At 42.3% G+C, this 17,390-nt stretch overlaps 1 protein-coding gene across 3 annotated transcripts in view; it reads right to left on the reverse strand.

The window, feature by feature from the left end:
• slc7a11 (solute carrier family 7 member 11) overlaps nt 1–17,390 on the reverse strand; it is a 33,751-nt gene that overhangs the window by 12,777 nt on the left and 3,584 nt on the right. For all 3 annotated transcript variants that reach the window (XM_076888092.1, XM_004574093.2, XM_004574092.2), the window contains exons 3-9: nt 15,581–15,696; nt 13,461–13,586; nt 12,310–12,409; nt 7,376–7,420; nt 6,441–6,564; nt 3,416–3,519; nt 2,704–2,800 (exon numbers count right to left, since the gene is read on the reverse strand). In XM_076888092.1, the coding sequence (XP_076744207.1) occupies nt 2,704–2,800; nt 3,416–3,519; nt 6,441–6,564; nt 7,376–7,420; nt 12,310–12,409; nt 13,461–13,586; nt 15,581–15,696 (712 nt within the window). The remainder of the gene's footprint in view (nt 1–2,703; nt 2,801–3,415; nt 3,520–6,440; nt 6,565–7,375; nt 7,421–12,309; nt 12,410–13,460; nt 13,587–15,580; nt 15,697–17,390) is intronic.

Here is a 17,390-nt window from a genome sequence, read left to right on the forward strand (position 1 = left end):
AGGAGCGTGTCAGGCTACATTTCACTGTGTGTTATACTTGTATAACTATGCATGTGACAAATAAAGAACCTTGAACCTTGAACCTTGAACCATCACCTTCACTCAATACCAGGTCGAGATGCAAATGAGGAGTCTTCACTCAGGCAAGTCTGCTGGACCAGACGGAGTGAGTCCCCTCGTCCTCAAGACCTGTGCCCCCCAGATGTGTGGAGTCTTTCATAAACTGTTTATGCTGAGTCTGCAGAGGGTCCCAGTGATGTGGAAGACATCATGCCTCGTCCCTATTCCAAAGATACCACGTGTCCTGGATTGTTGATTACCTGACAGGAAGACCACAATATGTACGTCTCCCACAGTGTGTGTCTGACAAGGTAATCAGCAACACAGGGGCACCACAGGGGACTGTCCTCTCCCCCTTCCTCTTCACCCTCTACACCACAGACTTCAGCCACTGCACAGAGACCTGCCATCTTCAGAAGTTTCCTGATGACTCTGCGGTGGTTGGATGCATCAGCAGGGATGATGAGACAGAGTACCGGGCTGTGGTCGACTCCTTTGTCACGTGGTGTGAGCAGAATCATCTGCAGCTCAACATGGCAAAGACCAAGGAATTGATCATGGACTTCAGGAAGACCAGGAAACACTTGACTCCTGTTTCAATCCAGGGGGTCAGTGTTGACATTGTGGAGGACTATAAATACCTTGGAGTACACATTGACAATAAACTGGACTGGGCTAAAAACACCACAGCGCTTTACAGGAAGGGCCAGAGTCGTCTCTATTTTTTGAGGCGACTGAGGTCCTTCAACATCTGCCAGAAAATGCTCAGGATTTTCTACGAGTCTGTTGTGGCCAGTGCGATCCTCTATGCTGTTGCATGCTGGGGGAGCAGATTGAGGGTCGCAGATGCCAATAGACTCGTTAAACTGATCTGTAAGGCCAGTGATGTTGTGGGGATGGAGCTGGACTCCCTCAAGGTGGTGTCAGAGAGGCGGATGTTTTCCAACATAAAGACAATGTTGGATAACACCTCCCACCCACTCCATGACATGCTTGTTAGTCACAGGAGCACGTTCAGTGAGAGACTGAGATCATCGAAAAGCACCACTGAACGACACAGGAAATCTTTCCTGCCTGTGGCTCCCTGTACAACTCCTCCACTTAACACACTGTTTACTGCAACAGCTACACCCTTTTTGCACATGTTCATTTTCAGCTATTTATTTATAAGGTACTTTTATGTGTATATATATGCCTGTATATATTGTGCTATTCTTAGTTAGTGTATTATCCCTTAAACTTTTTCCCTGAATCCGTTCAGTCAGACTTGACAAAAACTGGAAAAATTGGGGTGTTCTAAAACTTTTGACTGGTAGTTTAGTTACTTTCCACTATGTTCCTACTCCATGATAAACTACAAATTTACCCCAAATTACTACTATTGATATTTTAATATGAGAATCAAATTCTAGAAAATAAATCAGGCCCCATCTTATCATTTTATCCTTATCTTAAAGACGCTGCTGGTTGCTAATTTACTTGTGGTGGGTAACAAATAAGCAGAACTGCTTTCTTCCATTTCCACAACATCTCTAAAATTAGAAATATCCTGTCTCAAAGTGACACTGAAAAACTAGTTCATGCATTTATTACATCCAGGCTGGACGACTGTAATTCATTATTATCAGAACGTCCTAAAAACTTGCTGAAAAGCCTTCAGCTAATCCAAAATGCTGCAGCAAGAGTCCTGACAGGGACTAGAAAGAGAGAGCAGATTTCTCCTGTTTTGGCTTCCCTGAATTGGCTTCCTGTTAAATCCAGAATTCAAAATCCTGCTCCTCACATACAAGGTCTTAAATAATCAGGCCCCATCTTATCTTAATGACCTTGTAGTACCATATCACCCTATTAGAGCACTTCACTCTTGCTCTGCAGGCCTACTTGTTGTTCCTAGAGTATTTAAAAGTAGAATGGGAGGCAGAGCCTTCAGTTTTCAGGTCCCTCTTCTGTGGAACCAGCTTCCAGTTTGGATTCAGGAGACAGACACTATCTCTACTTTTAAGATTAGGCTTCAAACTTTCCTTTTTGCTAAAGCATATAGTTAGGGCTGGACCAGGTGACCCTGAATCCTCCCTTAGTTATGCTGCAATAGACGTAGGCTGCCGGGGATTCCCATGATGCATCGAGATTTTCCTTTCCAGTCACCTTTCTCACTCACTGTGTGTTAACAGACCTCTCTGCACTGAATCGTACCTGTTATTAATCTCTGTCTCTCTTCCACGGCATGTCTTTATCCTGTCTTCCTTCTCTCACCCCAACCAGTTGTTGCAGATGGCCCCACCCCTCCGTGACCATGATTCTGTTGGAGGTTACTTCCTGGTAAAAGGGAGTTTTCCCTTCCCACTGTTGTTCATAAGGGGTTGTTTGAGTATCAGGATTTTCTCTGTATTTGTGTAGGGTCTTACCTTATAATATAAAACACCTTGAGGCAACTGTTGTTAGGATGTTGTTCTATATCAGTGAAACTGAATTGAATCTCTAACCTTCCTACAATTTTTGTCCAAAAAAGTGCAGAAAGCTCAGACAGAATTGTTTTCAGGACTCATGACATCTATTAGCTCATGTTGTCGTCCCTTTCAAAGATTAGTTTTTGTGACCTTTAGTATATTGTCTGAAATGAAATGCTTATGTTAGTAAACTGACCATTATGAGAACAGCTGCAAGTGGAGTGTGTCTGCGGACATGAATCATAGACAAAACCTCAGGGAGCTGGCCTTCACGTGAAGCTACGTAGAACATTCTGGTGAACACACACATTATAACAGACAAAATGAGGAGAGACACCATGACATTCACTTGATAATCAACACAGTCACATTGTATGATTAAAATCAGCTCTTTTTCAACATGAAACATATTCCCATGGGCAGTTTTCTCATTCCCATTAAAAATGCCTCAAGTGTGTAGGTTCAAAGATTTGAAAAGACAACCTGCTTGACTAACTGTGCCTGCATATTTTACAATAAATGCTAGTTTACAAAAAAAGAGAGAAAAAGATAGAGGTGTCCTTTGTTTCCCTCTCTGAGTAGTTCAGATTTTACTTGCTGGTTAATGTGACACTCTGAAAATTCCTTGATTAGGTTTAGGAAAAGTTTAAATTCATTAAATCATTGTCACTTTTGTTGCACCGTAGCACAGATGCATAAGGACACCTTGTGTGCACCACCAGCAACTTTGACAAAACTGATGTATTTGACACCCTACACATGACACACACACAGTATAAGCATACTTAAGTATACTTAATACCACAAATTATTGCAAAGTTAGAACTTTTGTTTAACTGCTACAGGATTCTGTCGTGAGCACATCGGCATACATACTCTAGGTGTTTTAGCAGTGACACGAACCTTACCTTGACAGGGCAAAGACGCAGCCGTTCATGGTGCCGTAGCAGGACAAGGCTACAAATACTGGCACGGCGATAGAGAAGTTCCCCAGAAGCCTCTCTGCAAATGTCTGTGGATTTCACAAAGAGGACATAAAGGGAGACAGATGAGCGTTTGTTGGTCATTTGTTTGTATTGAATGTCAGATGGAAAGCAGTGTTCAGGTGACAGGTGTATTTGAGACTAGCTCGAATAAATCAACTTGCAGGAAGTGTTGACTAAAGTTTTCTAATATTTTCAGTACAATGTTGGTGACGAAGCAGCACTGTGGTAGAAGGAAACAGGCCAACAAAACGATGTGAAAACATCAGAGCTGAACGACGGCCTTTCTTTAAAACACTTCATGGAAGTTGGATCAGTTGCATCCGAAGCATATTCAGGCAGACTGTAACTGAAAACACCATTGGATGTAAGGTTACACTTGCAGTCAATCAACTAAACACTGACCAAGCAGGAGCAGAACTCCACCCTTCAGAGATAAGCTGCACCCTGCATACAGGATTCATACAGTAGCATGACCAGAGCTTTGAAGAACTAACAGACACTATTAGTTGTTTGGTGTGCAAGAGCTTTGTTTAAAAAGCAGAGGGATTATCTTTAGTCAGAGGAACTAAATGAAAGCGGAACATTTATTTTTAAAGGTTCTGTTTAAATACATGTAGTACACATTTTTGAAGGAAACAAGGTCCACATTAGTACAGTTTCATTTCTAAACATTTGCTGCACTTGTACTTTTGTCCAAAGTTTTAGGAGCCCTGGGTGTACGTTTGAAAATGTCCAAGTTTTGTCGTAGTGTATTGAGGTAAATGCTAAATAAAAATGATCTTTATATATGACTTCAGCCTATTCCATTCATCACTCTTCCATTATGTGAACACACCTCTAATTCAAAAAGCCTAAAATGACTAATCGTGCCTCAAGCCAAGCTTCTTCGAGATAAGTTCTAGACACCAGTTAAACTCTGTAATCAAGTTTGAGATGTAAACTTCTGCCCGCTGTCTATGAGAGAGGAAGAACATAGTTTAATGCTTTTATCCTATCACAGCCTTCTAAGAACACATAAATGCTCTTAACACCTGTCTTAAGGTGCTTTTATCGCTCTCTGTGCACAGGGCAATAAAACTAACTGCATTACAAAAGACCAGCGATCTCTGATCGCTATCCTCAGTCTAATAAGCAACAGTGGTTATTATTGGGGAATGTCTGTGATGTGATTAACATTAACAGGGCTGGGATGGAACAATCACATTAACAGCTGCTGGGAAGCCAAGCTGTCAGAGACACTTTGCTGATAATGACATGCTAAGTGCAGGAAGGCAACCGCACTGCTCAAGCCAGAAGTAAACACCACAGAGGTGAGACCTCAACTAAATGCTTTCAAGTAGCATGCACAACGTTTTACTGCAGAGAGCCAAGGTCAGCCCTTACAGTGAAAAACACTGTGAGATATATTTCACTGTCAAATAAGAAGCCACTGCCATAATTTCAGCTTAATATAAGCTACTGATATCACATATAACATAACAAAGTTTTGCTTTTCTCGTTGCTTTATTGAACTTTCCCTGTTCCTGCACACTGCCTGTCTGTGACAAGTTTTTGTTATAGCGCATATAGGTTGGCTTCACATTTCCTGATTAGTTTAACAGTAACTGCAAAAAGCCTTCAAAGTAGTTTTTCTGATTTTTAGAGAGATAGGGTTACCATAACAGATTAATTTATTAGAACAACTTAGCTTCCAAATCCACTGTCCTTATGACAACAAACACAAAGCTGCAGACATGGGATCTTCCACTGTGTGGCCAACTGAATGCTCAGAAATAGAGCTACATAGCGTTCCCAATAGTGGTGAGGATTCAGACACAAAATAGCCCCCAAAAGTTTCTAGTTCATACAATAGTTGCCCAGCAGGGAATTACCCTGATGGCGTCTTCCTGCTTTGCAGATACCTTGCAGTCTGGAAATGGCTTATTTAATGAGTCACAAATATCCACCAGTGGAAATGTTACAGTTTTGCTGCTGTTTACGTTCAGTTCTGCCATCGTGGATTGTGGCTACTCTGACTTTACGATTTCAACTGGGAACTTGGAAATTCTGACTTGGGAACACACCCTATTTCTACCACCTTGATGCTGATTGGCATTTTACAACACTTGTTTAAGCAGCTCTGAATTTTTGTGACTGTTAGTTATTTGTGTTTACCCAAAGTAATGCCCCAAAATGTAGTTCTTTGATGATTCTAGTGAATCGTGAGCTTTTGATCTATGTTTTTATATGTGAATTGTTACATTTTGTTCAGGCATAGATGTCTCTTGTCTCTCGTTTACATATTTCTCTAAGTTATTTTTTTCTGCTGAATATTTTGCTTTATGACCAAATTGTCAACAAAGTTACCGTAATAGCATTGCTTATTTATTACTGATTAGCCAGTCAGATTATTAGCCAATTGGGATGCTTTACAAAGCTCTACAGAATATATTTTTTTTAGATGATGGGATGTTTGCATTGTCTGCTCTATGTCAATCATTCTTACCCATAACATCCTTATCTGTTTACAGGCATGTTACGGTACATGCAGAGCTCAGGACAGAAACAATAATATGGGTCTCTAAATGAATGACTGTGCTATAATAAATGCACTGTCACACAATCTATTGATTCTTTCCCAAACACATATCATTAAAAAAAATCTAACTAGTGCTTTAAGGTAGAATCATTTTCACTACAGATGTATTTAGTTACACTATAATTATACACTAAGCTGATACAGATATTTTGTGAATAAGAGACATGGGTGAGGGGTCCCACTTTGAGTGTGTATGGCCTTGATTGAGGACTCATGCGGGGAAACGTACATTTATAAAGTTGTGTTGCTGTTTTACTGTTGTTGGTTTTTGCTTTTTTATTTTATTCCTAATACAATATTTAAGGTAGACGGATAAGTGACAGTTACTTTTAAAGGTTCAGTACTTACACTGTTTTTCCAAGTACTTACCACAGCAACAGCTGATGAGGCCAGGAGCTCCTCAGCTGACATTACAGTGTAGTATGCCACATTGGTGAGCACATAGCAAGAAGTCACAATTGCCATGGAGATACAGATGGCGAGTGGAACAGTCCTGAGGGCCGGAGGGAGCACACTGTTAGGCACTTGCAAGACTTACTCATCCTTCTTTCCCTTGTATATCTATGTCTGTTTTACTTCCATACATGCTCCATCTGTACAGCTTTCTAAGAGACGTAAACAGAATGTACCACCTACTATTGGGCTGATCAATTCTGCTAGCTACAACAGCTCCAAAGTTTTGCTTTTTGTGCTCATTCTTTGGTAGGCAGCACAAAACAATCAGAGTACTCTGCATTTTTTTGTTAAAAACAGAAGAGACGTCACTGTGAACACAGAGGAAACAGTATCTAATAATGTTCACATGTCCCAGATATGCCAACAGGATGAATTCACTTCAATTCAATTCAAATCAGCTCAATTCAGTTCAGTATATACTGAATATTGTAGGAATGAAATCACAACAAAGGTTGCCTCAAAGTACTTATGTTGTAAAGAGTCTACAATAATACAGAGTGACAAAGTGGAACAACAGTAACTCAGCCATGAAGTGGTAGAGCATGTAACGTCACATAGTGGGTTCAGTCAGTCAGCAGTTTGTTGATGGACCCTTCCTGTTCTAACATGAGTAACCATAGTAACTGGTAACACACCAAGATGCTGTGTAAGGCTCAGGTACAGTAGACACAGTCATTTCACTTCAAAGTAGTCACGTGATCCAATGCTGTTTATTAGAAACACTAATCACAGTGAAATTAGCCACTTTTGTCCAACAGATGAAGAAATAGGATTCCTTAGACTTCAAATTCTATTATTTATAAATAACTTTACATGACCAGAAGAGTAAGCACATGGACTAAACTTACCTTGCAGGGTTGTCCACCTCCTCTGTCACAAAGTTCAGATAGAACCTGAGTAAGGAAAGAGTTAGTTTATTACCTCCACTTATTAATGACCAGCAACAGTGTGTGTGTGTGTGTGTGTGTGGGGGGGGGGGGGGATCGACCTATCTTGGTGGGGACAAAAATCTGAAACTTGCTACACTGGTGGGGACCAACAGATCCTAATGGGGACCGAAATCCCAGTCCGCACAGAGTTGAAGGCATTTTTCACACTCAAAATGTGGTTTTAGTGTCAGGGTTACAATTGGGCTATGGTTAGGTATGGAGACAGTTTAACTCAGAATCAGAATCAGAATCAGAAAGGGGTTTATTGCCAAATGTTGAGCAGGTTTACAACATTAGGAAATTGCTGCGGTGCTTCAGTGCAAACATACTGTCATAAATTGCGATTAAATAGACATGAAAAAATAAAAGTAGGAATAAGAATTAAAAGTGCTACGTAGAAAGATATGTGCATGAGATATACATGAGATATATACATGAGATAAGAATTAAGAGTGCTACGTAGAAAGATATATGCATGAGATATAGATGAGATATATACATGAGAATAAGAATTAAAAGTGCTGCGTAGAAAGATATATACATGAGTGCAGGTGGTGATCAGTGCCAAACATGGAATGATGCAGTGACACAGCGTAGGGTCATGTGTTTGTGGCGGGGACAGTCATATGGTTATTGTTCATGTGTCCAACAGCAGAGGGGAAGAAACTGTTCTTATGGCGAGAGGTTCTGGTGCGAATGGACCGGAGCCTCCTGCCTGAGGGGAGCAGGTCAAACAGACTGTGTCCAGGGTGAGAAGGGTCAGCTGAGATCCGAGCTGCACGCCGCAATGTCCTGGAGGTGTACAGGTCCTGCAGAGATGGGAGTCTGCAGCCAATCACCTTCTCAGCAGAGCGCACAACACGCTGCAGTCTCTGTTTGTCCCTGATAGTGGCTCCAGCGTACCACACGGTGATGGAGGAGGTGAGGATGGACTCGATGATTGCGGTGTAGAACTGCATCATCGTCCGTGTTGGCAGGTTGAATTTCTTCAGCTGCCTCAGGAAATACATCCTCTGCTGGGCTTTCTTGATGACGGAGGTGATGGTGGGCTCCCACTTCAGGTCCTGGGTGATGGTGGTACCCAGGAAGCGGAATGAGTCCACAGAGGTGATGGGGGTGTCAGTCAGGATGATGGGGGGGAGTGGGGCTGTGTGCTTCCTGAAGTCCACAATAATCTCCACTGTCTTCTGGGCATTTAGCACCAGGTTGTTGTGGCTGCACCAGGACACCAGACGTTCAACCTCCCTCCTGTAGGCAGACTCATCCCCGTCCGAGATGAGCCCAATAACGGTGGTGTCATCTGCAAACTTGATTAGCTTGACAGACTGGTGGGTGGAGGTGCAGCAGTTGGTGTACAGGGAGAAGAGCAGAGGAGAAAGAACACAGCCCTGAGGGGAGCCGGTGCTGATGGTCCGGGAGTCCGAGACATTCTTTCCCAGCCTCACATGCTGCTTCCTGTCCGTCAGGAAGTCAGTGATCCACCGGCAGATGGGATCAGGCACATTCATCTGGGAAAGCTTGCCTCGGAGATGGTCTGGAAGGATGGTGTTGAAGGCAGAGCTGAAGTCCACAAACAGGATCCTGGCGTAGGTTCCTGGGGAGTCCAGATGCTGCAGGATGAAGTGTAGGGCCATGTTGATGGCGTCGTCTACAGACCTGTTGGCTCTGTATGCAAACTGCAGGGGGTCCAGGAGGGGGGTCGTGAGGGTCTTGAGATGGGAGAGAACTAGGCGCTCAAATGACTTCATGACCACAGATGTCAGAGCCACGGGTCTGTAGTCATTTAGTCCAGTGATCCTAGGTTTCTTGGGGACAGGGATTATGGTAGAGGACTTGAAGCAGGCAGGCACATGACATGCCTGCAGTGAGGAGTTAAAAATGCCAGAAAACACTGGGGCCAGCTCGTTTGCACAGTGTCTGAGGGTGGCAGGAGACACACCGTCTGGGCCGGGAGCTTTCCGAGCATTCAGATTCTTAAACTGCTTCCTCACATCTGCTTCATGAATATGAAGAGTTGTGGTGGGAGGAGGTGGTGTGAAATCCTCTTTTGTGTGGGGTGAGGAGGGGGGTGTTGTAGGTGAACAGTTTGAAGGTGGTGATGGCTCTATGGAGGGGGGAGAGGTGGGGGAATGAGTGACCAAAGTGTCTCTATTGTTGGGGCCGTTGGAGGTGTGAAGGCTGCCTGATGGCAACTCAGTTTGCTTTCCACTGAAACTTTAGTGCACGGTCCTGGAACATCCTCGGCCTCCCTTGATTCTCCTGCTTAGCTGTCCTGCTCCTCTTCTCTGTCGCCCCGTAGGTCGTCCTGGAATTTCACTGCAGACATGACTAACGTGTCCAAATACTAATGGGCTGTGAGGCCCTTACTCATTAGAGCAACCAGAGGAGAGTGGTCCAAAAAGAACAAACTATTCAAAATATATTATATACCAACAGGTATACATACCCCTGTCTATTTCCCTGCAGCATATACGATGGAAACGTAAAATCTGTAACTATGGCGTGAAACGTGTGGGGCAGATGATAAGCGCATGCATGTCCATAGATTTAAAATACACCTTGGTCCACATCTTTTTCTGAACTTCTACTACTTTGAAATTAATTTTTTAGACACCATCTTCAGAGTCGCTGGTCTCATATTTCAGTTTATTCGACTGGTGATGTGTATTTAAAATCTGCACGAACTGTTTAAAACTCTCTTCTCCACGTGCCCACGCGCCTATAATATCTTCTAAGAAGTGGAGATAAAACATGGGTTGTAGTGCACACTTGGCCAACGCCCCCCTTTCCCACTTGCTCATGTAAATATTTCCCTACGATGGTGCGCATCTCTGTCCCATGGCCGTGCCTTCCAGCTGTAAGTAGCATTTATTGTCAAATTCAAAGTCATTGTTTTTTTGTTTTGTTTTTTTCTGCCTGTCCCGTTTGGATCTTTAGCCATCAGAATTGTTGTCTGAAGGCCAAGAAAGATGCCAAGTGGATTTACTTTACTAAGTGGATCATCATGGCCTTGCCATATTGGTCCATTTGATTGACCTTTATTATAATTATGTATTTATTTTATTTTATTTTTGGTTGTTACAGACGAGACAGACATGACTGGGGGATAGGACAGGGAGAAAGAATGAAAGAAAGAGAGGGAGAGAAAGAAAACCAGAGGGGAGAAGAGACGGTGAGAAAGGGGGGAATTAAAAAAAAAGAAAAACAAACAAAACACCTGGATCACCTGTATGGAGATAAGAAAAAACAGAAGAGAAAACAAACAAAAAAGAGCAACATAATAAACACAACACCATCACAATAAACTAGCTAACAGTAGATAACAATAGATACTAAATATTAAACGATATTGTGCAGCACGCAAGATCAACAGCGCACAATGTGCTTTGAGGCAGCAGCCAAGAAAGGTGTAGTTTGTGTCTGTGAACACCCGTGTGTACACCTGTGTGCACACCTGTGTGGATCAGCATGCTTGTATTCAAAAGGTTTCTCCATGTAACGATCTGCTAGGGAGTGTGGGGAGCCATAGCCCCGTCCACCAGGGCATGAAGCAGGTATGGAGGAGATCCAGGCCCCAGACATCCAGAGGCCCCAGAGTACGAGGACCCGAGGAGGACCACCAAAGGGGGGGAACCGTGCCACCCTCCTGGGAAGAGCTGAGTAGAGCCCCAAACGAGAGGTCGCCCAGCAGCTACGGAGCAGAGGCCAGAGGGGGTTGCAGTGACGTGCCCACGGGCTCTGCCGGCAGCCAGCTGTGCCAGAGTGGACCGAGCTTCAGGCCCAGAGGCCAGAGGCCTGAGGGCACCCCACCCCCTGGAAGGAGCCCAGCCGGGCCACAGGCGCCCGGCCCCGCCAACCGGCCACCAGGAGTGAGCTGGTACATACATGAGCGCCCAGTCCCAGACACCAAGAACCACCAACACACCAACGTCTGAGGGCATCAGCCACTGGCAGGGAGTGTGGTGAGGGGAGATGGGCCCCCATACCTTGGAGAGCCTGAGATTCAAAGTCATTGTTGGTAAGATAGAGTTCCAACAGATGTAGAATTTCTGCGTTATCCGGGCGCTTGGTGACCGGATAACGCAGGAAGAAGTTTTCCACCCCATCAGTCCCATCTGTGTGTTGATGCTTGTTTAAAGACTGTGTATGTCAATTGTAAATAAAAACGCTTGGTTAGGCACAACTATGGGATGGATTACCTGCAAGAAGTGGTATGTATCTTTTAAATAACTTGGATGCCTGTGGTAGAGAGATCAATGTATTGTGATTATTGCAATCCAAAACTATTGGTCTCGTCCATGTATCAGGTCGCTTGTGTATCTTAGGCAACAGATAGAATTGTCTCGAACTTGGATCGTTGGATCCTAATAAATAGTCCCGCTGTTTAGCTGAGATATACTTTTTATGGAAAAGCTGTCTGACGATTTGTCCTATTTGAAGCTGTACCACAGTTTGGATAGAGCTAGGAATATTTTTATAGTATTTTTCATCTTCCAATTGTCTATTTGCTTCCAGCCTATACTGCTGCTTGTCCATTAGAACTATTTTGGACCCTTTGTCCGCCGGCTTGATTACTATCTGTCTGTTATTTTGTAATTCTCTGATAGCGCATCAAGTCCTGGATGGTATCATACAATGTATACCACTCAGGTTCCCAGACCGAGGGAAGGATGAGGGGCTCCCTGAAAAAATAATCTTCTTTAAAGTAGTTATGATTAGGGTTAGGATTAGGCATTCATTTTTGATGGTTAGAGTTAGAGTAAAGGGCTCAGGAAAGCATTATGTCAATGGGATGTCACCAGGAGGATAGCAAACCAGACGTGTGTGTATGTGTGTACCGTGCGCACACTTACCATCCAGCATACGCGTACATCCCAGAGTAGAAAGCCAGTGGCATACCAGAGAGCTGCACATTACTCAGGTCAAAGGCATTCTCAAAGTGTCTGGTCTCTCCTGCAAGCATGCACACACATCAACTGCCACATTTGCCTTATTGTGCAAGATGTCTTGATGCATTCTTAATCATCCAGGAAAGTAAATTTCCAAAAGTTGATTCTGGTCATCTGGACGTAGCGTTTTGTGAGAGAAACGTGAATTCTTAAATCATTTATCTTTAACAATTGCAATCACAGAAATGATCACAAAGCTCTCTGTATACCTGAGGGCTACTGGAGACACTGGCCTCTCTACATGAACTCCATGGTTGAGTTATTACATTAATTGCAATAATTCACCATCAGCTGTGCAAATGTAGATTTATTTTTTACAACGTTAAAGCTGGAGGTTGCCTTCTGCAGAGGCTTCAGGAGTACGGTGCTTCATTATCTCTGTGCACAAATGACTCAGCCGGGCACACAAAGAAAAATCAGTAATTACATTTGCGTGTCAATGAGTAATTCGTTTTCTGAAGTTAATTAAGAAATTTCTTTGAATTAATAATTTGTTCACATTAGGAAAATGCTGAGTTAAACAGCCCAAAAGTATAATCAAGTTATTAAAAGTATAATTAATTTAAAGGTCAAATTCATGAAGAAGATTTATTTAATTTATTAAATATGCATATATGAGTTGCAGTCTGGGCTTACGTTACAGAAATGTGGACAGAGTGAAAAAGATTAAGAGAGATAAACTGAATAAATACAACAGATCGTGTGCAGTCCAGGGCTTGGGAGAACATTATATACATAATATGTACTAACTTTACTGTTTTAAGGAATGAATGCAAAGAGTGCTCACTGACACATACAGTATTGCTTCAGAGAAACATTTTAAGTTAATGACATTTTAAAGTACAGCAAAGTCTGCAGTTGAGAGGAAGACAGAAATCCTGTCCTGCTGTGCGGACACCAATAAATGCTCGACCTGTAGCATGCTGTGAGCAGGTGTGTATGACACGCAGGATTCATGTTGAACCACGTGCAGCTGAACACTGTGTGCAACCCAGAACACTCAGAATTTTGGTGGTGGTACGTGTGCAGTGCTAGAGAGGTGTCACTGATGATACCTTTAAAGAGCTGGTACATGCCTGGCACTATTATGATGGCAATGGCCAGAAGCTTGCTGACAGTGAGGAAGATCTGAATCCTGGCTGTCCACGTTACGCTCATACTGTTCAGGTACATAACAGACGCTGCAGAGAGAGGGAACCATGTCAAGCAGTCATACAGTGTTTGTGACCATATTGAAGGCTCACCATCAACAGAAAAGTCTAAGCTAGTCATATCACATTATTACATTTAGTAAGTGGGATTACTTTCTATGTAGTGACTAAAGATCAGATGTCCCTGAATGTTGTTTTCTGTGCTAACGTCAGTCACAACCTGTGCCTTACAGCAGCGCTCTCCAACCTTTTTTGCGCCACGGACCGGTTTATGCCCGACAATATTTTCATGGACCGGCCTTTAAGGTGTCGCGGATAAATACAACAAAATAAAACTAGTACCGGTACCGAAAAAAAGGAAATTTATTCATAACACACGTGAAAAGAACGATAAAAACGATAACAAAATAACGCTGAAAACCGATAAAAACCCTGAAAACTATACATTTCACACCTGAGCCTCAACTCTCGTGGCCCGGTACCAAACGACTCACGGACCGGTACTGGTCCGAGGCCCGGGGGTTGGGGACCGCTGCCTTACAAGAAACCAGTTTAGAATTAAAGGAAACATTTTGTAAGCTTTTTGATAACCAGATGCCTTTAGCTACAAATTTGGCGTGGGGGGCATTTGTTTTTGTCAAAACATGTTTATATTATATTATATTATGATAATTATATAATATACGAATATATCAAGTGGTGTCTTTTCAGTCTTCCACTTCACTCCAGCTCACCCTGTACTGGGTTACTTGGGCCCCTCAGCCTTGTATCCCACTGACAGGCCTTCAGAAGAGAAAGCAGAGTTGGAGGACCAGGGTCCCTGAGGTAGTTAAATTACTACTGGGTGGCAGAAACTCTGGATTGGATGAGATTCACACTGAGTTCCTCTATGTTTTTGGACTCTCTTGCGTTGAGTGGAGAACTGAGGTGGAGTCTCTGTATTGGCAAATTGTGGTTACAATTACCATCTTTAAGAAATATCCCCTTTCGAGAATATTTAATGTGCGTCAGTATTTTTTTCTAACCATTCTACAAATGTTTTGTACGTTTGGAGAAAGTATCTGACTGCATCCGTCAAGGTATCCTGTGGCAGGTGCTACAGGAGTATGGGGTACCTGACCCACTGTTTCAAGCCATTGTACAACTACAGCGAGAGCTTGGAACATCGGAAGGTCGCTTTGTTGGAAATAAGTGGGACTAATTTGCACTGGGTGCTAGACGGCACTAAGGCATTTCTGTGTCACCGATTATGTTCAGAATTTCTATGGACAGAAATTCTAGTTGGAGCCAAATTATGGAAGGCTTCAACTTTGGTGGCCTCATCTCTGCTTTTAGTGGGTAAAGTAGTTCTGCTGGCTTCATCAGAAATAGAGCCAATACCCCTCCGCAATGACAGGAACCAGTTGAGGTGGCTCGACCATCTGCCTAGCACCCTTCCTGACTGGCCTCAAGATAGACCCAGGACATGCTAGAGACATTACATCTCTCGACTAGACTGACAAAGCCCTGATGTTCCCTCAGATAAATGAGAAGGATCAACTAATTCACTCAACTTATCCTTTAGTTGGGAAACCATGATGCGATTATTTATTCCATCAATAATTTGTTGTGATGACAAAACAAATTATACTTTATGTTCAAACATTTATGATATAAACAAAATGTCCTACTTTTGACAGAATTCAAACTCAGTTATTTACAGTGCTGAACGTAGGAAAGTTTGGCTGAATATGAGAAACTGAGCAACTATCAGTGTGTATAATCAGTGGCCCAGTTTAAAATGCTCTGAAATGCTCATTCATGTGAATTTGCTATACTGGAGATTGTTGTGCCCTATGATTGTTTAGAAGGTTGATAAGCTGAGGATAGTCCTGGGTCTTTTTGTCAAACCCCTCTTCCTTCTCATGCACACTTCTGTCTTCTGCTATTTACCCGAGCTATTTACAACACCCTTCACAACAATTCACTAAGATAACATCTGGGCATATTATAACACTCCTTATTACAGTAGCAAAGGTATATACTTAGGCCAATGGCTGTGGCCAGTTTGACAGCCAGGGGGGGGATACCACATGGCATGAACAGAGGTTCCAGGATGTACTGACCAAAGGCCAGAGAAATGACCGCCATGCCTGCAGGCCTGCAAGATGCAACCAAATATGTCAGTTTTTATATTAACATTAATTTATATAACCTTAGGTAACATTCATACGTCCATAAAAGATTATCACTTATGTTTCCAGCCTTGTAGAGTTTTTTAGTCACCTTCAACTACAGCTTTGTTTCATTTTCTGCATCTTCACCTTTGGCAGTCTCATCAAGTCAGTACAGCAAAAAAGACATGGTTCTAGAGCTAACACTGAAGGTGGTGACCAAAATCAAAGCTAATACAAAGCAAATACATGACTTCGATTCATTGCAGCTGGACATGAAACAAAGAAATGCAGTAGTGGGTATGGGAAAACAAGCATCTGTTAGATGGCAGCATATTTGTTATATTTGTTTTTGTGATATACATTTTTAAAAGCAAGTGAAACACAAAAGTCACAAAAATGAAATCAAAGGATCTCAGTTTGATGGGTTTTTAACCCAGCATAATACAGCTGATGCTGAAAGATCCAACATGACTTCATAGAAAGTTATGAAATATGTGACAAGACTTCTTAGAAAAAAATTACTTGGTGATGGTACATGTGTTAGATCATAAATAAGTTTAAAAAAAAAACGTTTACTTATACAGCACATTTCACAGACTCTGGTCTATTTAAAAGCTTTCTCAAATAAATACGATCGTGGTGATTTCCAAGCCGGCTTTCACATCCCACTGTAAGTCCCACTGTAGCAGGTATAACGATCGGAGTTTGTTTGTAATATCAGATGGGCAACTTCCTAGACATAACATTTCCATAATCACATCCTCATGTGTGCACAGTAGTGGGCTTGGTTTCAATATGAATGAAACAATACTGGCTAGTCCCAAAGGCTCAGCTTCTGGCTCATCTGTATTTCCCTCTTCATTTCCCACAGCAGTCACTGCAGCCGGGGAAATCGCTCTTTGTCCCCCTCATTCTTGTTTTCATTCTCTGCCTCCCTCTCTGTTCATTTCCCATGGTTTCCATTCAGTCCTTGTAGCCTGAGGGTAGCATAAGATTGTGCAGCTCCAAATAGCCAGTAGACTGGTTTGTACTGCTTCACCTTGTCTGTGTACACATTTACTTCCATAGAGCATTTTTTCAACTCTGTGGTACAAAGTAAACTTAGTGTCACATGCAGCCATTCAGCTTTTGCTCCCCACCAAACACAGTCTAAGAGATTATGTATACACCATTTTTTTGTAAAATAGACACTACACAATATTTGCAACACATTAGGTGACTAGAGGCGTACGAGTTGTTTTCTGCTCCTCCACCAATTACAGCAGCATTGACTTGTGTGATGGTGATGATGTAAAAGCCTGAGATTGAGAGAAATTATTTTTGTGCTGATGTGGTATAATCTAAACTAGAGCACCCAAATGCAATAATATATATAATATAATAATAGAAATAATACTGTCATTTAAATTCATCTATAGCTTCTTGTCTTTTCTTCTTAAACTTTTTCATCACCTCCATACAACTTGTTGTATTTTGTGTTGAATAAGTCCCAGTAACTGTACAAACACATACAATTAGACAATTTATATAATCAGATTTATCGTCAACCCGTGGTTACATGTGACACCCCGAGTCTAAACTTTCAATTCAATTCAGTTTTATTTATACTATGTGGTCACTAATGAGCAACAGATCTGTAAATCAAACTGAAAGATAACACTTATAAAGATGTTATGGC

This window comes from Maylandia zebra, linkage group LG2 (assembly GCF_041146795.1).
Source record: "Maylandia zebra isolate NMK-2024a linkage group LG2, Mzebra_GT3a, whole genome shotgun sequence".
In the NCBI taxonomy this organism is placed as follows: Eukaryota; Metazoa; Chordata; class Actinopteri; order Cichliformes; family Cichlidae; genus Maylandia; species Maylandia zebra.